Here is a 24,543-nt window from a genome sequence, read left to right as displayed (position 1 = left end):
TTGAAAATTTCTTTTTTCCTCACCTCGGCACTTTTCTACCTGTACATATGTTTGCTGTGTGGATGAATGATTTGGTATACTGAGCAATGTAAAACCATCTTGTTTGGGGTTTTTTTTCTTCCTCATATTATATAAGCCAAGCAGGCTGTAATTTGATATTTCCATGCGCTTTATTTCACGTAATCCTCAGAAAGACTACTTAAAAATGAGGTCGATGAAAGCAAGTGTGAAGGTGCAAAGGAGCGGTATTTTTTTATTGTTTACTGCTACACTCAGGTAACGCGAACTCCACGAATGACGAGATGCTGCTTTGCTCTGATGGAAAAGCTGGAGGCAGCAGGAGGGCTGAATAAGCATGAATTCTGCACCAGTCCCTTCAGGCTTGCGCTGCAAATGCCAATGCTGCGGCTACAGCAGCAATGTAAACATGGGGCCTCAGCTCCAGTTAGACCGCTCAGCACCAAATATATTCTGATCCTCTAAAATTATAATGGAGTAAGTGAAAAATACATAGGTGACAGCTGAAAAAGTGTTCCTCCTATACTAAGGAATCAAGCAGAAAATTTGCATTTACATTGACAGAACGGAGAAATTCTGCACTAACAGGCAGTGGGGGGAGAAAAGTAATTCCCATTTTTCATTATCACCACTCTAAATTTATTCTGATGGATTTCAAAAACCCAAAAGCAAAAAGTCAGTTTTAAAGAGAAAAAACAAACAAGTGCCTTTGTTGAACAAGTCTCCAATATAATCTCTGAAAGGAAGCACTGTTGTGCAGACAACCGGTCTTTTTAACAGAGAATGCTGACAATGGCACTTTCTTTAAAAAGTCCTTTGTAAGAAAGTGCTCTATTAAAACAAAAGTAATGTAAAAATAGCTTAATTAAAAATTAAATAAAATGCAAGAGCAGTCTGCTTCCTCTGGTTAGTTCGGCTCCCAATGGTTAATGCTGTGTTTTGGAAAATGTCTGTAGGACACAGTAGCATTCTCAGTAAGTGCGAGTCTGTCATCCAGTCACCTTAACCACACAAACACAGCCATTTAAATAACAAATCATAGACACTGCCGATTCTGAAGAGGATTAGAAAACTCCATAAATGCAGGGGTTTGTTATGCTGCCCTGAGGTTCAGATGTGAATATCTTGCAAATGATTTTATCACCCATCCCCTTTCTTTCCACTGAAACACTACAACTTCCTTTGCTGGCACGGAGCAAGTGAAACCCGATCTCTGAAGAATGAGCTATTACTGCAGTACTAATAATACTCTCCCTGCCTCCCACTAAGATTTGCAATGTTTTAATGAACAACAGAACAATATTTGAAAAATAACTCCATATGTACATTCTGTAAACAGACCTCAGGCTCTTATACAGATTTGACCTGAAGTGCACTGTACTGTACTGTCTCCACAAAAATGAAATTTAAGTCGAGTACAAAGAAGTACATTTATATGCAGGCTCTGAAAGCAAGTGCTGAGGGTTCGTCATGCAGTAAAATTACTTCTCTGCCCACCCAGGATGGAGTAGGACAGTCTTCTCCTTTGCTGCAGTTTACCGTTTTTTACTGAGAGGTGATCAGCGCGTGCTGCTGGGCTTCAGCCTCTGCTCACGGGACCTGTCCTCTCTCGTACCCAAACACGACTAAAGGTCACTCTCACTGGCCCCACAAGTCTCCTGTCACTTGCTGCACCGCAGCACAGCTTCAGAGAGGACGGGCGCCAGCCCTGCTGGCCCCAGGCAAGGGGCTGGTGCCCAGGGCACTCTTGGGGGGCACTGGGGAAAACCCCTCAGCTTGAGGAGACCATTACAGCTGGGTCACTGGCTTCCTCTGTGGGGACTCCAGACTCTGTTACGGAGAGCACGGAGATAGACCCCAGCTGCTGCTCAAGGTATCTGGAGAGGTAAATCTCTGCACTTACCATTTTACCAGCTAGAACCAGGTTGCTCCCAACTCAACAGCTCAACGTTACAGGTACCCCTTCTGAAATCGCGAGCTGGTCCTGTGCACTAGGCACCTACCACAACCCTTCAGAGTCACTCTGGGCTGAGGCACCAACAGCCTGGGTGTTTTGGGACTAAACTTTTAGTTTCCCATGTCATTCATCACATCTCACACCTGATGCATGTAAAGCAAACACCTCGCACTGGAATGAGACAGGGTGGTAGAAATAACCTAACAATACAGTGAATCTTATACTTGAAAAGCTCAAATAAAGCTTCAAATACCAAAGATGGCTCCAAGGTCTTAATACATCTTTTAAAGTCATCATTACTACAACCCCAGCTGTAAAAGATCACCAAATTAATTCAACATTTATTAGCACATCAGGCATGTTAGATGCACGATACACTAATCCAGCACCTTTCATGGAGAAGCGACTCGCAGGATACTCTGCGTGGCGCACTCGCGCCGTGTCTAACTTAGGGTCACAGCTAACATTACTTCTCCTGCTGAAGAGCCTCTGACCCCACTAATAGCTCTACTGACCTTAAGTGAATCATTGGAGGAACACATTACCATTTAACATAGGACAAGGCAGCAGGACCCAGCCCTTAATGACTTATATTTTCTTATTTTACTTGGCAGTTGTCCTTAAATTCATCTAACAACTTCTCTCAGATGTTCCTTTAAAAAGAATTTCATTTTTTTTTCTCCCTGTTAGTTAGCACAATTAAAGACTACTGGTTTACCTTAATGGAGTGATTTTTGCTTAAGTTGTCTGCACTCCCTGAGGAGTTATACTTACATCATGCATGGAGTCAAGAAGTTTAGTCAGTTGGTAGAATCTCTGCCAGCTTTGCCCAGAGTTACTTGGACATTTAGTTACCATCTTCTTTAGCTCTTTAATGTAATTTGCCCTCATTTCTTCAAAGGCAGCTTGGCTTTTGAGACCATCCTTGGGAACTGTCATTGAAAAGACAGTCTTAGATTAATATTAACTGTATTGCTTATTCTTTTGATGCACATACTTACAAAAAGTTACACTAGTTAATCGATGAAAGAATTACACCTTTAAGCAAAGTCTGTAATTTAACAGACATTGGTAAGGAATCAACAGTATCATACAGATTTTCAAGTGATTCAAGCATCCTCTCCAGATCTGTGATTGTAGAAGCTGTGGCAGAGGACGAGATAACATCTCAGAAATACGACACATGCTAACCTCATGCTGAAACTGTTTTTAATACAACCCAACCACAAAAAAAAAAAAAAAAAAAAAAGCAGCAGATGGATCAAGGATATTTTTTTTAGAAGTTGAAGACGTGATTTATGATGAATGATTCCCCACACTTGGCAGAGGAGGGCAAGGTAAAGAATTACAGCTGTTATGTGCAGAAATGCTAGACCAAGTGACACGTTTTTATGCCATCAAGTAAAAATCTAAAATTTCTTTGAATCTTAGTAAGCATCTGCATAACACCTAGAACAAACAAAGCCATTATTCTGCATGAAACAGAAGACTATTTTCCAAACAGGCATCCTGACCCAGTGTTTGACCACGACATACAGTTGCAAGCATTTCTAGTGTCCTATCAAAGTTCCCATCTGCCAGAGGGATCATTTCACAAATGGGCTAAAAGAGTTTTCTGATACTTTTTACTGTGAGTGATATCAGCAAGGCTAATTACAAAAGCAAATACACAGACCTTATTGCAGCCTATCAGTACTTAAAGGGGGCTTATAAAAAAGATGGCGGCAAATTTTTCAGCAGGGCCTGCTGCGACAGGACAAGGGGGAATGGCTTTAAACTAAAGGGGGGTAGATTTAGGCTAGATATAAGGAAGAAATTTTTTATGCTGAGGGTGGTGAAGCACTGGAACAGGTTGCCCAGAGAGGTGGTGGATGCCCCATCCCTGGAAACATTCAAGGTCAGGTTGGACGGGGCTCTGAGCAACCTGATCTAGTTGAAGATGTCCCTGCCCATGGCAGGGGGGGTTCGACTAGATGAGCTTTAGAGGTCCCTTCCAACCCAAACTATTCTATGTTTCTTTACAGACTGCAAATACCCTTGCACTCCAGCAGGTTCTGCCCCAAACAGGAATGGCTTATAGGATCAGGTCTCTAGGAAAACCCCAAAGAGGTTTTTAAAAACATCACGCAAAATGTTCTGGTGCTTTAATACCTGGATTGGTTGAATACTACTTAACCATCAACCTTATTTTTCTACTCTGCATCTCTTAATGCTAGTCCACAGAATGAAAATAAAATACTACGCTATACAAGAGTGAGTTTATTTTCTAAGCAAACCAGAAAGGTATGTCAGAGTAAGCTAAATGGGAAGTTACTTATTAAAAAAGGAAAGAAAAAAAAAGGTGATCTTCCAATTTAGCTTACCCTGACTTAACATCTCGACAGAAATTGTCTTGTTCATCCGTCCCCTTCTCTTTGAAATCCTGTGAACTACCTTCTATTCCACTGCAATCACATCATAAGCATGTAACAACCGCTCAAATGGCTCCACAATAGAAGCTTTAAGAAAAAGCACCAGTATCTCCTATCACCAGTATCTACCAGAGCAATTTATCAATGGAAAACAAGGAGGAGCTCTACCACCACATGAGCAGCAAGGACTTGCGACCATCAAGTGCTGGAAGGGGGCACAAGGAGGAATCTTTAGAAAAAGCCTAGGAGGAAACGCACCAACCTGCCTACCACTCAGTAAATATTATATATTTATATTATATAAACATAATATTTAATTTTTAAATTCTAGATGCCAAATCTCTCAGTCAGTCAGCTGACAGATAGAAGAAACTGTCTGGAACAGAGGTACAAACTCAGTTCAAGCTGAATGACTACTGAGACACCAGTCAAGATGAGTGAAGCCATCAGAGCATACTGTGGCCCTTACACAAAATGCACGGGCTTTACAGTTCCTTTAGTATTTACAGGCCTGTATTCCTACATGCTGCTTAAAGACTGTTAGAGCCACTCTTTCTTTGTCTACTACTACGTATTTTACTGTTCTGTCTGAAAATTATTATACCATCACCCCAGCCAGATTATTAAGAAAGAAAGAAAGAAAGAAAGAAAGACCACAAATAAAGAGAACTCAAGCAAAACATGAAATTCTGGAGGTTTGCCCAGTGTTTCTGATTTTACTTATTAAATGCAGCAATGCTTTTGGCAAGCTCCCAAAATCTATGGTCTGTGGAAAGCAAGAAAACAATTGAGTTGTAATGTGTGGTTTCTTCCACATGTAAATGGAGTGAAAATTCCTTGATGTGGTTATCATGAAAGTTTCAGAATAACTTGTACTCTGCTCATCACACGATTCAATAAAAAATTTTAAATGAAAACAAACCTGGTGTTTGTTATAAGGTTGTATTCAAGGTGCAATCATTCAAAACCAGGTTTGCTGCCCTTCACATGACACTTTCTGGGTTTTATCACTGTCTTCATTTCCATTTCGCGCTCTCTCTCTCATGTAAATATCCTGATTCTCCCAAAACAAACTATTTTTAGTAGGTTTTCTAGTGACCGTGGTGTGCTTTTCAAAGGGACCCAGCTAGTTGAAGTTAATTGGCCAGGCTGATCTTGCCAAACAGATTAATAATAATAACTCAAGTCATTAGTTAGTCTCAAGAGGGTAGAATAAGAAATACCTAGCTTAAAGAAACTTTGCTATGGTTTTACAACACCTTTAGGCTCTTTTTCTAAAGATTCTCCCCCTTCAGCGCTGATTATGAAGTAGCAGAGCCAGATCTCCAATCCAGACACTCTCTCAAGAACATTTTGGGAGCTAGACTCCCCCGAGCAAATCCACGTTAAGCACTGCTAGTTGATTCTGGAAAGACCGCGAGTGACAACCTTCAAAAAAGCCCATTTACCCCCCAGGGCTACCCTGGAGCATACCAGCTCCCCAGTCCCAGTTTCACCAGCAGACCATCTCCTCGAACCCTCGGTGGAGCGGGACCCAGTGGTCAGACCCTGTGGGCTGGGACACAAAGCGCTCCCCAACCAGTGTCATCTCTCCCCATCCCAGGGAGCTGGAACGGCTTCAATGGGAGGGAGGGAGGGAGACAGCCGAACCCAAAAAACTTAACAGCTCCAGGAGGTTTCTGTTAGCGGATCCAAATCCCCTCCAGCCGGAATGGGAACTGCAGCTTCACGTCCTCCTTCAAAGCCAAGTACTTTAACCACAGAGCTACCAGCTGGGTGGGACAGGCGAGGTCTGAATGAAAGGCACGGTGGACAGGGAGAAAGTGCCCATCCCACCACCTTGCCTGAAAGGGTTGCCACTCAGCTTTGCTGGATGCTGCAAATCCCTTCATAAGCACCTAACTCTACCTGCAGCCAATGTGCCCATGCCATGGCTGGGGACTCGGGAGGCTCCTGGGTGTCTAAATCTGCCGCTGCATCAGCCCGCTCTGGTGTCCTTTAGTGGTTTCAGTGATAAGCGCCTTCCAGTGCTGCACAACTAACGCCTGCTGCTTGCAATTATTTTCTTCTCTCACCTTGCTGGGGCAGAAGATGGGGTGATGGGAGAAGACAGCAAGATCTCAAAGGGTTCGTTGGGCTCTGCTCGCCACTGAATGGGGAGACGCTCTGTGCAGCATGAGCCCGGGCAGCCCCCGGCCCTGCTGCTGACAGCTTGCAAGTGAAAGCCAGAATAAGCACAGCGGTCCCTTTGATCTCCCGCTCCTCCTCTCCCCGTGCAATGCCCCCACATCCAGCCTCCTTCTGCCAGGGGAATTCTTGCCTGGTGAGTTCACTGAAGTGACATCATGAATGCCCACCAATCGAGCTGATGCATTATCTCATCATGATGTCACTGAGTGGATCCCACAAAAAGGAGCATGATTATATGAAGAAAGTTTGTTTACAGGTAATTGGCTTTTTGATCAAGACTGATGAAAAAAGTAATGTACAAACTGCCTGTGTATTTATACAATTGTACTGGGACAGGAGTTTTTCAATATTTTCAGTAAGGTAAGATCAAGAGATCTGCTAATTACTACACAGTGCTGAAACAAACACCAAGATGTAATTTTGTATCATAAGAAAACTCAAAGCATGGCACTCAAGAGAAAAATAAAGCGTGCACTGTCATTTATTAAACTTTCAGAGCCCTGTAAAAGGGCTTACCATTCTCAATTCACTCGGCATTGGAAAATTACCCATTTTGCAGTACAGGCAATGTACATCTTTCAATCTTGAAGGTGACGTTAAGTCACCCAAACTGGTGGCTTTGAGTGTTGAGTGGGGATTTCTCCCCAGTCCCCACAGCTGTTGCACTTTGGCACGCCTGGCCGACTCGAGTGGTTCCCGTACAGAGAGGGGGGCCAAAGCCCCTTGCCCGGCCACTCCTGTCCTTCCAATGCACATGACACATTCAAGCTGCAAAGACACTTCCCATCCTAATGGAGAGTGAGATCTGAAGATAAGCCTGGTTTTGTGTCTTAGGTTTTATTCCTGCAGCCCTGCTGGAAACAGTTTGGCTCTTTTGTCACATTAGTTAAAATCACTGCACCTCTTTGCGAATTGGAATATTTTCAAGTATTCCCATGTAACCACAAACCTAACTTACCTGTGCTTAACAGCAGCAAAACTTTCATTATAGTGTACTCCTCAAAGCTAAGCTGCAAGCGAACAAACTGCAGACTGATCTGGTGCATCCCCTGGCACAGTTCAAACATAGCAGACTGGCGCATCCGTTCCCTGCAAAAAGAAAGAAACAAAATCCAGAGGATAAATACGGGAGCGCGCAACGTGCACGGGGCAGCCCACGCATGAGGAAAGCGAGGTGCGACCTGGAAACCAAGCACTGACTGCGCAGAGGTCAGTAAGACACACCGCAGCTACAAAGTTCAGGTTAGGTAAGGGATCTGGGGACCATGAAGATGAAGCTGGAGCCCTGCCAGCCCCGGAGGGCTGCCTGGTCCCCATGCTCCTGGGCTGGCAGGAAAAACCACTGCCTGTGAGCTTTGGGGGACCCGGGCATCGCCTTGCTCAACTCCTACACCATCCACAATGGATGGCTGAGTTCACTTCGCTACCTGGCAGACCACAGGCAGCATCAACATCCACCCCCCTAAAAGGAACAGAAACAAACGTAATTTGAGTTTTATACACTGACGATGTTAATGAACTGGCAAAAATGTTTTAAAATGTGTCTGAATTGTCAGCGTTTGTTCAGCTCTGCCCTGACTGATGAAAATGAGCTTGCTGAAAGGGTCAGAACAGGGGAACCTACACCCATTGCACGCATGTTTTAAATGATACATCCCCCATCAGCTGACCTACAGGTAGAAACAGGTTTCAGAACTGTTTGGTGCAGAGATGAGCTGGGGGAGAGGATGGCCAAGGAGGACTGACGGCCTCACACCTGCAGCCCACACCACTCAGAACAGTCAGCCCTGGCCCCAGCCCAGCAGCCTCCAAGGCTGCCTGCAGCCACGGACAACAGGAAAACCCATGGCAAAGAGCTCCGCTGCCCACCGTGCACGGTCAGGTCCACAAGCCAGCAGGGCCCTAGGATCAGGGATTTCCACCGTGCCAGCAGACATCTTGACTCTTCTCATCCTGAATAACACAGTCCTGTAAAAATACGGCTGGCAGGTCTGGAAAATGGGAAGTGGTTTAACAAAAATAAAATAAAATGCATGACTTCGTGTTACTGCCTTTATGTCTACTGAGGAGTCTGAAGTTAAGAAACAATTGGGATGACCACTGCCTCAGCCAGCAGCACTTATGCATTCTTCCCAAGTAACCTCCATTTCAAAATCTCCGATTACTGCTTTTCCTGAAAATGCAACAGGTCTAGCTCCAAGGATGAAAGTGTAGGAACAACAAGGAGAAATGATTTCCCAGTCACTAAAGTTCTCGTTAATATACTACACTGGACCTCCTACGGGGAATTCTTAGTCAAATTGTTGCAATGGTCTCTTATTCAAACACTGAAATATTCAAAAAATTGTGTATGTTTTTTCCCAAAATAATAATCTAAGATAGCCTGGAATAAAGAAGTATATAAGACGACAATCTCGTTCATTAATACAGATTTTTGCCTGTTAAATCATAAAATAATAAGGAGGCATAACTTGTATCCAGTTTAGTCTTTTTTTTTTTTTCTTTAAATACACTATGATACACTTATTTTCAGACCTTATCTCTCTTCTCTGAGGCAACCCCAGGCTAACCTATCCTGCACAAGTTTCAGGCAGAATTAGTTAGGATTTTGCTATACTTCTAAAGCCGCTATCCCAAACCACAACAGCTACAGTGAAGAGTCACTGAACTGCTTGTCTCATTTTGAAACTATGATATATATGCGGGTATTTAGACAAGGCACTATAATTGTTCAGTGACCACTACTTTTTTTTTTTTTTAAATTACTGAACAACAATTGTCTATATTTCTTCAAACATTTTTTCACATAATTGGGGAATTGGATGAAGTTCAGCTAATTATTTTAACCAAGCAACTGCCTTTTCAAATATACAAATTGGCTGGTGAAAGAGAAGAATCATACTGTGTGCAAACAAAGACTGACGTAATCTTCCTGGTGTTTTATTTCACTACTGCCAGAGCAGATTTTATTTTCCTCCTTAATACTAATAAAGCGGACTCCCCATTGTTATATGGGCTCTGCACTTTTCCTCCGCTCCACCCTCTTCTTGAGACTAAGAACTTCCAGCTTCTTCTATTTTTTTTTAATTTAATAGTAGTAGTAATGCCATGTTTATTTTTATTATGCATCATGGACTGCAGGGAAGAAAACGAATAGAAGAAAATAGTCTTTGAACACTTTGGACAGTGACTGAAATACCACTTGGCCCTCTGTTTGAGAAGAGCAGCCTCCGCTGCTGGATGCACGCAGGCACAAGCACACAAGCCCGGTCGCGCGCTGCAGAGGACTTACAGATGCCACTTGCACACTCAGTGCCGGTCACATGCTACGAACGCACACAGACCGACCCTGAGTAACTGGGATCGGGTAAAACAGAAAAGGATTTGCAGAATTAAAAGACGCACACGAACGGGCATTTCTGAAGCTGCTGTGTCTGGGGTCCTGCTCCAGCCCCACGTCTGCCCGAGGCTGGTGGCCACCATCCAAGGCTTGCGGCCACCATCCAAGGCTTGCGGCCAACCCAGCACAGCAGCACCTGTATCTCTCCAGTATTTGCCCACACATCCCAAGTGTGCCAGGATGTCCTTCACGTTTGGCCACTGCATGACTCAGCCTACCCCCTGCGGGGACATCACCCTAAACCAGCCCGAGGTCCTCCTGCCTGACAGGTTGTTACTGCCCAGAGACCGAACAGCTGCAGGCACCTCTGAGCTGACCCAGAGACAGCTGGGGAAAAAGACCCCGAAAGACCCCAGAAAGTGATCTCCCTCCCACTGCTCCTGCTCCCCTCCCTCTTCCCAAAATTAGCAAATCCAGGTCTAGGACACAGATAATGGTGGCTTCTAATTGACCCCTGCCAGTAGGCTCAGAGGGATACATACTGAAGTTGAAAGGCAAATGATAAGGGACATTTGTATTTTAAAAAAATGCATTTTAAGGTCTATCTCAGACTGCTAAGGACTAGCAGGACTCAAAAAAAGAACAGTCTATTATATCCATTATTACTTTTGCAGGACACCAAAGTTAGTTTCTCCAGCCTCAGAACATAAAGCAGCTGCCACCACCCCTGCCTGCGTTTGACCTCCACAGACATGAGAAGCGCCAGACCTCTCATCCGATACCACAAGCCACACAGCAAATAAAACAAAACTTTTTGAGGTTTTGTCTCAGGTTTCTTATGCTTTCACTAAATAGCGTGGCAAAACACTCTCTGTGACAGCTAACCTAACAAGTATCCTGACTCAAACCCCCCTTTTTTTTTTTACATTGCATTGCACTTTTTGTGACATTTTACTTGTTCTCTCTTTTTGTTTTTCTTTGTATTTGTTTTGCTTTTATATGATCACCTAAATAGAAGAATTTTAGTAAAAGTCAGGGGGGTTTTGGCTGGTTTTTTTCTTTGTCTGTCTTAAATATTTAGTCTTTTATCTACTTAGAAATATTGATCTCTAGTTTACCCTCAAGGAAAACCTGATGGCATTGCTTGTAGTGAGATAAAATTATACACAGAACTAGTTACTAAGTAGTTTGTTTAACATACAGCAAACCTGTAATTTCAAATCAGTTTCCCTCCTGAAAAATCAATTCAGTTGATTTATTACTTATTTACAAATTATTACTAACTAGTTAATTCATGACTGTTTAATGTAAGATAAGCATTTTGTGGGAGTTTACAGTATTCAACTTTGCATTTGATTTTTAACCCACATAGTGTGAAATAAGAGGGTACACAGCTTTCGGAAAATTCAGATGCTGATATCCAGATATTCCAATACCATGAAAGTAACAACAAAATAAAGCAAAAGAAATGGCTCACGTATTAAAAGAGATGGGGCACACAGAAATTAGGGCATGTCAACATAACATGAACAAAGTTATTTCTTCCTTACCAAATGCCTCATCTAAGAATAAATACCATCAAGTCATCACAAACGCCAGTACCACCATAGGGAAAAATGAAAACAAACCTCTATGTTGCCTTCCCCCCGCCTGTTTTTTTTTTAATTAAAAAAAAAAAAGGGGGGTGTGTGCAAAAACTGACCAACCAAGCCCAGTTCTACCTCTGACACAGCATATAAACTTATTGATGTGGAAAACGGAGAATGTGAAGATCTGGAATATAGGGGCATGTATCTTTATGGGGACATTTAAGAAGGTAAGTATATTTAAGTAATAAAAGGCGTGGAGCCAAAGCTCTGAATCCACTGTGTGGATATGCATTCAAAAGTGGTGTCATTAGCTCAGTTTAGCTTAATCCTCGTTCATAATAATACGCTTTAAACTTTACACCTTAAGTTAATCCATCTTAAGTTCCCCAAGTGTCTCCTTACAGGCTTAATTTAATGCCCGGCTCACATTCTGCCTGACCTTTCCCACAGCCACAGCACTGCGGGCAGGCAGAGCAGCCGCAACCAGCCCATTCTCTCCAGCTACTGCTCTGCCCAATTTCTATCTGCTCCTGCAGAGCCTCTTTGGCCACAGGTACCTTGTGTTAACTGGTCACTGAGTTGCTCACCACATCCCCACTGGAACTGAACTGCCGCTGCTTTTCCCTCCTTTCCCCCGTGAGGAAGACGAGGTGGGTACCTCCACTGGCAAAGCTCTCCAAGGTACATCAACCGCCTTGGTGGGAAGAGGGGTTTTGATCCTGCTGCTGGATTTCTCTCAATGAACTGCAGCAAACGTGTTCTTAGTTGAGAGACTCCCTGGTACTTTCCATGAGTTTGTCATCTTTTTCTCTCTACTTGATCTGGGATCTCCCCCTAACCCCATGCAATCTCTATGTCCTCGCCTCTCTCATCTCTGCCACCCTTATTCCCAAATTGACTCCAGATCTATCTACCTTCCACGGGCAGGCTGCATGGAGACCAGCTCTGTGGTACCAGCCCAACACCTCAGCCTGTTTCATCCGGCCCAACACCTCAGCCTGTTTCATCCTCAACATCTACCCACGGAGAGCTGAATACGCGGATGAGGAAGTGGCAAACGAACACAGCTCCTCCTGTTCCCCTTCTCCGTGTAAGCAGCCGTCCTTTCACACAGGGGCAAGCGACGAGGCAAATGGTTTGAGCACTTGGCCGAAATGGGACTGATGCACCAAATCACCAAGGGATGAGCCACCCAACTACAACAGAGATGTAGGATTTGAGCAGTCACACCGGGAGAGGAGGGATGGTTTAAGGAAACTGTTTAAGACAAGGCATCCTAAATACCAAACCAGTCATATACCTCATTAATACCTGTAGGTGACCTCCACAGAAACCAAACAGCCACATCAAAAATTGTGAAACTACAGGCACGCTGTACAGAAACAACTTGTTATGAATAAGTAACTTACAATTTATGAAGTCATCATAAAGTCTAGTATCGTAAATCTCCTTGTTGAGGATGGAAACTGCAACTCAACCTACCGTAACCAAAAAGAGGAACCCACATATCAAGGAATATTCACTCACAGGCGAAACTCAGCCTAAAACCAAACCTGATACCATGCTTTATTTACTTTCTTATATATACTATTCAAAGCCGCAGCACAAGGCATCTTCCTAAATTAGACAGGGAAGCGAAGAAAGGGAAAGCTGTGGTGGGTGTTTTGAAGTTTCATCAGTACTCGAGTGGCTTGCTGATAATCCCAAGAAAAAACTGAGCAAAGGCATCCCCTTTCACAGCACCTCAGAGGAATAAACGTGCAGCTGACTTAGTCCCTTGGCCTCTGCAGCTTGGAAAAGACCAAGCAACACTTGTAGCAAAAGTCTGATGTCAAGCAGATTCCTTGTGTTTCCTCATTTTAGATTTTTTTTTTGCCCTATAAGAACTGTTTCCAATTTCATAACCAAGAGCCTTGCCTTTGCTAGACTAAAACCTGTATCCATTTGAAGCCTGTCCATCATTTAAAATGATTTCAGGGAAATTCAGAAAGCACATTACACTGTAACAAAAGGAAAACAAATAAACAAACAAACAAATGCAACCCAACAAGAAAACCTGCCAAAGGCCCGAAGGTCAAAACCATTTTGGAAACCTCAGAAAGCAAGGTATGCTTTCCACCATGCCAGAAGGGGTCAGTTTGAACTTGGCAGAGAGAGGAGTGAAACATCACCAGACACCTTTAGGGCAAGGCACGCAAGCTGTGGATAAAGGGGGAAAAAGACCAGGGACACGGGACCACAGAGTCCCTTGTTCAGCTGCTCAAACCATCTAATCAGAAAAGCCCTTGGCCTGAATTATCTTACCTGCCTTAGGAGGGGTTCACTTGTCTGGAAAAAGTTTTGAGGTTCTTGGGGAAAGAAAAAAATGAACATATTATTGTAACAACAATTTACTCTTTCTTGAGGGAGTATTCTACTTCAACAGCTCCATCATGAAGAACAGTGGGAACAGAACGACACTCCCTAGCAGAAAACTGAACCTATTCTTCCGTGTAAAGGGGCAATCACTGCACTGCTTTGTGTGCGGCGGCACTGGGAAACACTGCGCATCATTCTGCTCAATGGACTGTACCCAGACACCTGTTTCCCATCTTGAAGCCATTATAAACGCAACCAAAGTCAGCAGTACTGAGCAGCATCATTAAGTTATTGCACTGATCAAAATCCAAGCCAAAATACATGCAGAATTCAGGCAAAATTCAATTATGACTTTTCATTCAGCACTTATTTCTTATTCAGCACTTTCTAATCTCTGCTCACTCTGCAAGCCACAGCAGAAAGAGACAAAAACATACACCCTTCAACTCTCTGCCTTCAACTCTTAAAGCTTTAGAGCCATCTCCTTCCAGGAAGGCAAAAAATACCTGTTACCTTGCATCAATGGCAAATGTGGGCACTCAATCCTGTTGAAATTAATGGCAGTTTTGTCACCAGTTTCTACTGGAGAGAAATTTGGGTCATGCCCATTTTTCCTTTAACTTGTCAGTAAGCCAGCAGAAATAAATACCCCATCTTCAGCACCACCAGCGACCTCCTCCTCCTACTAGATAAGGCAGCAGATGCTCTCCCTAAGCAGTAAGGGATAGAGAATTCAACTATTATCCTGCAGTTGGTTAAACTGCCATGGATAAACATAGGCTGGGAATTAGGTAGTTTATCTAGGAAAGTGTTAGCCTAGGGGTAGCATAAAGGTGACAGCCTCAGACGACCACCCTGCTGCCTACAGAAGCGATAGCAGATCTCAGCCAGGTTACAACATCACAGCCCCTGGCTGCCTGCTCTATCATGCTGCTGGAAACACTGTCCTTGTACCAGGCCCAGGGAAAAAACCAAACCAAACCAAACACAACACAAAGTGCCACTGCCTCAGCCCCCAGTGACAGTCTGGGTTTTCAGCACACTCCTGCATTCCCAGGCCATTTTGGCTGATACCGCTGAACTGCCTGATGCAGCTATGGCCCATGTACACGCTCCTTCATACAGAGGCAGGCAGGGGCCAGTAGTCATGCCTTAAAGCAAAGCTGCGAGACCTGCCACCAAATGTCACCTCAGCTCCTCCTGCTGCCCCTAAATCCCTCTGCCCTGTCCTACCTGACTTTAGCCACTACTGACAGTCAGCATTTCTTCTCTCTACCTAGAAGGTGGGGAGAAAAAAACCCTGTGCCCTTTTAATCTGACACAGCAGCAAGGCCTTGGCACTACCTTCTACTTTGAAAATAAAGAGGTTTTATGGCGAGATCCTCCTGCAGCAGCAGGGAATTGGCTTGAGGGTCCTGGAGATGCCTCCCACTGCTGTGTTCCTGCAGGAATCTGATATGCAACAGGAGAAAGCTGCTCCCTGCAAGGAAGCACAGTATGCAAAAAGACAGTTTTCCTGCTCTAAAAGTTGCTGAAAGAGAAGTACCTCAGTAATGATCTCCCCCCACCAACCCTGCCACAAGAACGTGTAAACCCACTGTTACCAAAGAAAGACATTTAACCCCACAAGCTTCTCTCCAGGTGACTGGGATGCTGCAGACTGAGGGGTGTGTAGCTGGCAGCACTGGCACTACAGCAACGACCTTGGCAAAAGAAGCTGCCGAACCCAGGACAAAACAGGGATTAGACTGAGGACCACCAATGCTGAACACTGACAATCAGACGAGGAAGGTCATTTCACATTAAAACAGATCTACAGACGTAGCTGGTATTTTGTGGGCTTTAGCCACCCAGGCATACAAACTTGGCAATTTTTACACTGAACTTGAAGGAGTCAATCCTGAAAATTAGTTTTCTCCCAAGAAAGTCCTCCTGGTGATCCTAGAGAATACAATCCCAGGTAACTGATACTAAGAAATTCAGAGCTGCTTTAAAGTTTCAGCTAAATGTCCTCCTGTTATATGCCTATAAACAAAGGAACTGGCAACAGCTCATGGATAATGATTGCCAAAGAAGAGTTTCAGCTCCCAATCAGTAACAGAGAACTTGTGCTAAAATCCAACTTAATAATCACCCAGTTATGTAACCCTAAAATCCCAAGCACATTAATAGCAAAAAACCCCAAGTATCTGCTGGAATTAACAGTTAATTATGCAGTTAGCAGAATGCTGATACCAAATACTCTCTTTTTGGTTTGTATTTGCATTCCAAAAGAGACAAATCACAGTTTAAATGAGAAAATACATAATTATGCCTTTACCAAAATGCTTTTTCAATACCACATTCAATAATAAGTGATGGTAATGTACACATGACAATAAATACTCTTTTTAAGTTCATCAGAGAAAGGTATCACCAGCCAGCAAAGGTGCCCATTAGGTATCATTTTATACATCCATTATGCCAGGGCTCATTGTCACTTGGCAGTGGTTCATCAGCAAAATTACTGCTATATTCCACATGCAGCAGCAATTCTCCTCTTGTGCCAACAATGCCTCAGAAATCAAGACTTTGCTCACGCTGTCATGCAAAGCCTGGCATTTTCTGGAAGTCAACCGAGACATGCCTTCCTCTCATACCAGTTTAGAGAAACTACTTCCTAATTTTTCTTTTAATCTGGAAGATTAATATTTAACTCTATAGGGGAAGTAGCGAAAGGAAGCACTATGCATGTGAAAGGCATTTGGAGATGCCACCAAACAGCTCATTGATGTGCAGAAAGATTAAAGCAGCACCACGTTCAGACAGACACGTGAAAGGAACAAACCTCTTCTCTATCCTAGCCCTTCCTGCCAGGGACCTTGAGAGAAGTGAAAAGACACCCTCCCAAAACGCTTGTGGATGTCCCAAAGTCATGCTGAGTCAAGACTAAGAGAGCATAATTATGCCAAGTTAAATGTAAAATCATCGAGCAAGTCTTCATGCTAAAGTCATAAAAACTAACAGTCAAACCCCTTCAAACACATCACAAGCTGGAAACCTGCCAGAACATCCACTGGGCCAACAGATGATCAAGATGAAAAAGAAGCATTTGAGAAAGATCAGGCCATAGCAGAAAAGTTAAATAAAATCTCTGCATCAGTGCTCTCCGTAAAGGAGTCCAGGAAGGCTCTGCACCAGAGTCTCCCATTTCAGTAAGCAAGTGTGAGAACTAGTTTCAGATTAAAGTGTGACTAGAAGAGGGTTTAGAAAAAAAAAAAATACAGTAAAATGAATAGTAATAAATCACCAAGACCAGATGGCATCCATCCATGAGCTGTAAAGTAACTTAAATATGGAATTGCTGAACTACTAACTGTGCTGTGCAGCTTATTGCTTAAATTGCCCTTATAAAAGGCGTGGAAGGTAACAAACGTGACTGATTTCTTAAAATGGGTCTGGGAGTTGAGAGGGAGCACTCAAGAGACCAGAGGCTACTAAGTCTCATTTCTATATCTAGCAAAATGATTGAAAGAGGAGCATTAATAGATAAATAAGTATGCTATAAGGGAAGAAAGTCAGTGCAGCTTTGGCAAAGAGAGGTCACGTCTCACGAATCTGTAAGAGCGCTCTGACAATAGCACAAGGATGTTCTGGTTGATACAGGCAACGTCTGTACGACAGAAATGCTTTGCACATGCCAGGTCTAGCTGCATCCCACGGCCATATGGGGTGAGACCTAAGCAAACACCAACCCTCTCCTCCTCCTCTCCTCTGCCCTGGTTTCCACACAAAGGAAACTGGGGCGTGCAGCTTGGGTATGGGCTGCAATACCGTCTGTCGGCGTGCCAATATGGGTAATTACTGGTCTAGGACCTCCTGCACACTGCGTTTTCCATCAGGAGGTATGCGAGGATGCAATCACGGCAAAGTTGGACTTTAAAGCTATTAAGATGATCTCCTGAAAGCTCTTAAAGAGAGCTTAGGGATAAGGAGGAGGGCTCTTCATGGATTATTAGTAGCTTAAAAATAGGAGACCAAGGCTAATAATAAATGGACATCTCTCACAAGTAATGGAGGTTACTAGGGAAGTCTCACAGAGCTCTGCACTGGGGCCTGGGCTGAAAACTGTACTCATACATCATCTGAAAAATGTCAGACCTATGGAAGTGACAGAGCTTGCTGATGACTCCAGACAATGAAATCAAGAGCTGCCTGTGTAAAACTGCTGAAAATTCTTGCAAAACTGTGTGGCTGGCTGACAAAATGGAAGGTGAAAATCACTAATTGCAAGACAATGCAGACAGTATAATCATCTTCCACCACACATACAAAATAACTGGCTCTAAATTAACAAACATCACACAATAAAGAGACCTAAGTGTAACTTAGAACAGGTTTTTGGGGCTTCTGTCTTTTGAAAATGCTTGGTGTTTACTAATGGTCAAAAATAAGCAAAGGGTGAGAGAAGAAGAGTCGAGAGCAAGACAGAAATAGTAATTTTGCTACTGCATAAATCCACTGTGGTCTGAACACAGTGTGTCAGTCTGGTCTCTTCCCAAAATTAATACAAAGTGCTAGGAAAAGCACTGAGGGAAGAGATGAGGACAGCCAGGGGTAGCAAACAACTGATATACAAGGGGGGATTAAATTGACTGGCTGATTCTCCAGCTCATAGAAGAAATGATGGGACTTGACGGAGATCTGTAAGTGATAAATGGCATAGACAGGATGAAAAGGAATATATCCACTATTACTACAAACACAAGAATGAAGTGGCACTCCATTAAATTATCAGCTACCTGCTTTAGAAACATCTCCAACAAACAAATATGCATAATTAAATTGCAGAAGCGACTGCCACAGAACATTTTAAATGTCAAGATTATAAATGTATTCAAAAAGGTATTAGGCAAATTCACACAAGAAAGATACAGAAGGGTTATTAAGCACAATTGTCTGAATGCAATCTCCTGTTCAGAAAGTACCTAAATCACTGACTGCTGGAACGGGTGAATGAAGAAGTATCATTTTACCCTTGTCCTGATCTTACGCTTTCTTTACAGCTGTCCAGTTTAAAGGATGAGAAACTGTGCTAGACGGACCTTTCTTCTGACAGTTTTCACATTCTTACAGATCTCCTTAAAACTACTTTACCTCCTGTTTTCCTTTACAGTTTCACAGTTTTAACTAAAACACCCTAGAAATTTAAGAAGTGTTTAGAGATAAAGGCATTAAAAGGCAGAGCCTTTAGAAATTTATGCAAAGAAGTTGAATCTATTGCTTTGCCCAACCATTGACCTGTTTACAAAGAGAAAGCAAAATAAGACTTGGAAGATCTAGCTGAAGCATATTACATCTATTATGTACAGATATGACAGTAGTTCTTCAAAATTTCCTTCTGTGTCTGCACTGTTTTGGGGTGGGTATGTAACAAAATCCTTTCATATACTTCTCTGGATGGGAACTGAGCTGCACTTTATGAAAAAATAATAAAAATGTATATAAAAAATTTACTGACAGAGATATCCATTTCTCACTGCACTGACAGTTTACATTGTATGAATGCAGTACTCCTCCTCAAAATAATATATGCAAGCAAAAATCATGCAGGGAGGAATATCAAGGAGTGCTTGCTGACCTTTTAACAAGATCAGTGATCACACACTCAATTTATTAGCAAAGAATTGACAACTCTTATCAACAATCATTGCAGCAATACTAATTAAAAATGAGGGATTTGGAGACTGCCAGATGAAAGAGATTATAAAACTGTACCTAAATTTAGACACTACAGGATTAACAGATTGCAAAAGAAACCAAAAGGGTTAACAGCCATCATCCTACAATACATAAATGGGGAAAAAGTAATCTTTTAAACAATAAAAGAAGTTACTTGTTGGCTTTATCACCACTCACAGATGATCAAATTAATCATATACCCCTCCCCAAGGTATATAAGGTTAAAAAAAAAAAAAAATCTGCTGTTCTTAAATATTCAGCTTATTTTATTACGTTTATCTTCCTGCTGTTACTGTAGAGATCAGAATACCAGAAAGACTTACAGGCTTCAGCACTGAAAGGGCACAGAGAGGCAGCTGCATCTTTGTGCTGCCTTATGCAACACCAAATCCTAATGGTCCCAGCTTCCACAAGTATATTACGAGAGGATATTAGGAACATAATGAAAAGACAATGAACATTGTCTAATAACATTATTTACTAATAAAATACCCATAATTAATAAATGCAGATTTTAAATAAAATCTTAGCTATTCAGCCAAGCTACATCATAATTCTTAATTTAATTTTACGACTTTCCTCAATGTTACAAAATCCTCTGCCCATTCACATCCCATGACAACATTAGCACAGAAACTTCACAGAAATCCCCATGTACTGAAGCTGTTTTTCTGCCTATCTCATTTGCTCTACATCGACTTTCTCATTTGAAAAATGTAGTCTCTATTTTTCCTCTGTTGCTAATATCAACCTCCGCCTGCTTTTAAATTTTAAAACTTCACACTTGGGGCAATTACCAAAGGCATAGCATGAAAGATCCTTGCAATACTACATTTTTATTTTACTGAAAGTTAAACCTTGCACTTTAAAGGAAGGTTTTATATTAATTTGTAGTAACCTTTGTTAGTTTGTTAAACTACATTACATAGTATTATTGGGTTATTAAAAAATATCTGGAGTAGATGATTGAATTTTATAATGAAAAAGCCATCCGTACTGCACTACAAACTAGAAAAGTGGCCAGTAGTGTCACAATTGCCCGAAATGGCAATAATGAAAGGACAGCCACTTCCTAGTTCAAAATCCATAGCCTGAAGCTTTGCCTTAACAGTCAAAAGCACCAACTAATACATCAATTGGTATATTCTGCTCTTAATGTTTTGTCCGTAATATTCAATAAACTGCAGCCTACTGAAACCTTTTCACTGTAAGGACTGAGCTGTATATGATGCAATACAATAATTTCAGAGATGGAAAAAAGACATCGCTGATCCAAATGCTTGTGAAAACTGGCCCCAGTTTTTAGACTCGGTTTTTCAAGTTCACTTCAATAATTTTGGGTACCTTGTGCAATGGCTAGTGCTGTTTTTATCAGGCAAACTCTCAAGTCCTTGACCTAGGGAAAAATCTGTAAAAATCTGATGACAGTTAGAAGAAAGTACAATGGTCATGAAATTCAGAACCTGCACACTTATGCACCTATGACTTACTCTTTATGTTGCAGATGACAAATGAAGAAAAATCAAAGGAGCAAGAAAACACACAGTACATAGTCATTCGGTATGTTTGCAAAATACTGTTGAAATATTGATGCTGTACTTTAAACGTACTAAAGTGTCTCAACACAGTGTCTCAGCATTACCGAACTCTTTCAGTATCCCACATCATTGCTATTTTACAGCTAGAATAAGGCTGGAATGGTAAATAAGATAATTTGGGTAAATTCCCTAAAAATAGTAAACGATTTTGGAATTTGAGTCTCTTCTTCAAAAGTCCCCAAGGATTTAGAAGTCTACAAAGAGACCGTGTAAAACCTAAAATCAAAAGAAAAATTGAGACCTGTGGGGAAACACCAGTGTCAGGCTGGCCCTCTGGTTTCTTTACGCCAGCAGAAACCAACGCGTGCCAAAGAGGACACACGGCTTGATTTTTAATATTCGTCAGCAATGCCATCAGCTGGGTTTTTGCCCTATGGAGAGATGAAAAGCCACCATCCCTCTTCCTTAGGGGAAGGGATGGATAAGCAGAGCAGCTTGCCATGTGGGATGCAGTTTCTGGCCTCCAGCTGGGAAGGGGATATGTGGCCCTGAACGCAGCCCGTCTCCCACTGCTCCTGCTGGTTTCCCACGTTGGGGGAGCGAGGATCCCCGTCGCGCCACATCTTGGCTCCTGCCGGGTTTCTGTTGGCAGTGCTGCACTCGTAAATGCTTTTTATCCCTTCCTGAGCCTCTGAAAAGTTGCCAGCCAATGCCCTGACTTAATGTATGGGTGGAAGCAGATACCTGGGAAGTTGTCACCACTAGCCGGAGGGACAGCAACTGCCCAAGCCCATCACAGAAACGTGAGCAAGAAGGAGTGTCCCTTGCCTTCCTCTGGGATTTAGGCATCTGACTTCTGCACTGCAAACACATAAACTCCTACTATTGAAAGATTCGGATCATCAGATTTCTTCTAGGACCTAAACTGTCATGCTGCCTCTTTTCAAAAATGTTGGGGACTTTTCCTTCAAAAGGACACAGCCAGAGAAAGAGTTGTTTTAGCTATTAGCTCAATGATTAAATCATTCAGTAAGGGAGAGACCAAGGGAATTTGAAACTAAATTCCTACTTTCCAGGACCACATCTTAAAAATCATGTTTTAGGCTGTCCCCTGTAGCAAACAATTCATTTTGCATAGCTTCAGACAGAATCTCTGAAAATAAGCTAGCGCTAAAAAACATTGTATTTTGCTACATCCCTTGCTTTGTTCTTGCACCCGTTCCAAGCAGCACCACGCAGTTTCCTGCTTTCTGTTGTGTATAATTTTACCAATTTAGTGCTCTGGACTTAAACTGTCCATGCATATGCCTGCCTCAGGTTGAGTTAGATTAGAAAATTTCAGCTAAAGTCTTTGGTTAAGCCGTAAGAGACATTTTCTCCCTCCCTCGAGTTAAATAAACAACAGCCATTTTTTTTCTGTGGGATTTCTGTTACTTTGCAGTAGGAACCTACAACGTCTTAGAGCTTAGGTCTTGAATCAGGGTAGTCTTTTGCCATGTCTTAGGAAAATCTTCCCCATTAATGTATCTCTGTTCTCCCAAATCCCTAGATCCATTCAAGGTAAGGCTTCCTCGCCTGCAACAAATGAAGCAAAGAATCCAACAGTCTCTCACTACATAATCCTGTATCATCCCTACAACTCATCCAACCTGATCAATACAAAAAGGAAGGAGTCACACGGGAAAAGTATTACGGGATAACGTAACTTAAAGGTTTGGTAATGCATACAGTCTTCAAAGCACGTACCCAAAGGGCTCAAACTACGATTTCACAGACCACCTTAATTTTGGAATTTTGCAACTTCTCAGATTTGAGCTTGCAGCCTTAAGAACATTGTTGCAGCATCTTTTGAGTGTTATTACATATGCAAAGTCATCCTTTAAGAGTGTTTACCTGCAATAGGAATTATATGGTGTCACATATATGATGGTCTTTTAAAGATTTACTGTGGATTAAAACTAAAGTGCTATATATATATTAGTTTTGATTACAACTACTATGCTATGAACAAAATGGATTAAGAAAACCACGTACTGTAACTTACACACACGACATCATAAAATACACTGGTCTATTTTATGCCTGTTTTCACACTGTTTTTAGGCATTTCTGTAACAGGTTGAGTGGCCATTTTCTTATCCCTCAGTTCACACCTTCGCGTTTACTTAAGCCCAAATAAAGCAATGGAATATACCCGTGATCCATAAGGACAAACAGTACACTTAAATTAGATATGTAACATGACTAAATGAAGGTGGACAAATATTTCCAGCCTTCCATAAGCCTAACAGGAAATCAAACCACGTATTAGTAGGGAGGCATTTTGCACTGTATTTATACAATCAAAGGTACATTTAACAGCTATTAACAACAGAGATCCTCATTTGTTATTCACCTTGTTTACAGGCCTTCAGAATAAGAAAGAAAACAAGATCATATATCATGGCCTTCCAGAAACATTAAGACTTTCTTTTATTCACAGCAGTTAAGAGTAAACGGAAAATTCATTTAACGTAAAACAAAGCAACATAATTCTGCTAATGCCAACCTCTACTTTCACTTTTTTTTAACTGTTCATTGAAGAAAATGCTGAACCCTCTGTGGCACTGAGTGCATGCTACTGGCCGGGGACCCTCCTAATTACTTCTTGCATAGAGGTGGGAAATGACCTCTCCAGGCACAGTGTGAAGAAATACCAAGAAAATCTTGGCCAGGTGATAACAGGAACATAGCTCTCTCAAGCCAGCAGAAGGAAAAGTCATTTTAAAGGATCACCCTTTCATTCTGCATCAACTAATACATGTCCTAAAATGCCAAGGGCAGTAAAACACTCAAAAAGTTGCACCAACTGAACCTTAGGGAGGTCTGATAAACCTCGTGGCACAGAAATGAAGGCCCATGTTTGTAACTACACACCGCATTTCCAAGTTCATGGTACTCAAAAAGTAAAGGTAAGACCAGCCTTCAGCAAAGCTTCAAAGCAGTGTATTTTCACAAACAGGAATATATATTATGTTTTGTGCTTATCTGAATGCTTTCTACACTGAACTGTATTGGCTGACTTGTACAATTCCAGTAACTCACCTCTGACCTTATGTCAAAATTGGGAAAAGCACTGCATCTCTTGAACTTGGAATCACAAAATAATTTAGCTTGGGAGGGACCTTTGGAGGTCTCAAGTCCAACCCCCTGCTCGCAGCAGGGCTAATGTCAAAGTTGGAGCAGGTTGCTCAGGGCTTTGCCGAGTCAAGGCTTGGACATCTTCAAAGACAGAGACTCCAGGGTCTCTCTGGGCACCTGATCTGCTGTTTCACCATCTCATTATGAACTTTCTTCTCCTGCTGCCCAGGAGGCAGTTTGTTGTCCTAGACTTGCGATCGCAGCCTCTCATCCTTCCACTGGGCACCTCCATGAAGAGTCT

General features: G+C 42.3%; 1 protein-coding gene across 4 annotated transcripts in view; it reads right to left on the bottom strand.

The window, feature by feature from the left end:
• Nucleotides 1-24,543, bottom strand: part of NR3C2 (nuclear receptor subfamily 3 group C member 2) — a 214,558-nt gene that overhangs the window by 11,393 nt on the left and 178,622 nt on the right. For all 4 annotated transcript variants that reach the window (XM_076337088.1, XM_076337089.1, XM_076337087.1 and 1 more), the window contains 2 exons: nucleotides 7,535-7,665; nucleotides 2,750-2,907 (listed from right to left, as the gene is read on the bottom strand). In XM_076337088.1, the coding sequence (XP_076193203.1) occupies nucleotides 2,750-2,907; nucleotides 7,535-7,665 (289 nt within the window). The remainder of the gene's footprint in view (nucleotides 1-2,749; nucleotides 2,908-7,534; nucleotides 7,666-24,543) is intronic.

Source organism: Aptenodytes patagonicus, chromosome 4 (genome assembly GCF_965638725.1).
Source record: "Aptenodytes patagonicus chromosome 4, bAptPat1.pri.cur, whole genome shotgun sequence".
Taxonomy (NCBI): Eukaryota; Metazoa; Chordata; class Aves; order Sphenisciformes; family Spheniscidae; genus Aptenodytes; species Aptenodytes patagonicus.
This window is presented reverse-complemented; position numbering and strand designations above follow the sequence as displayed.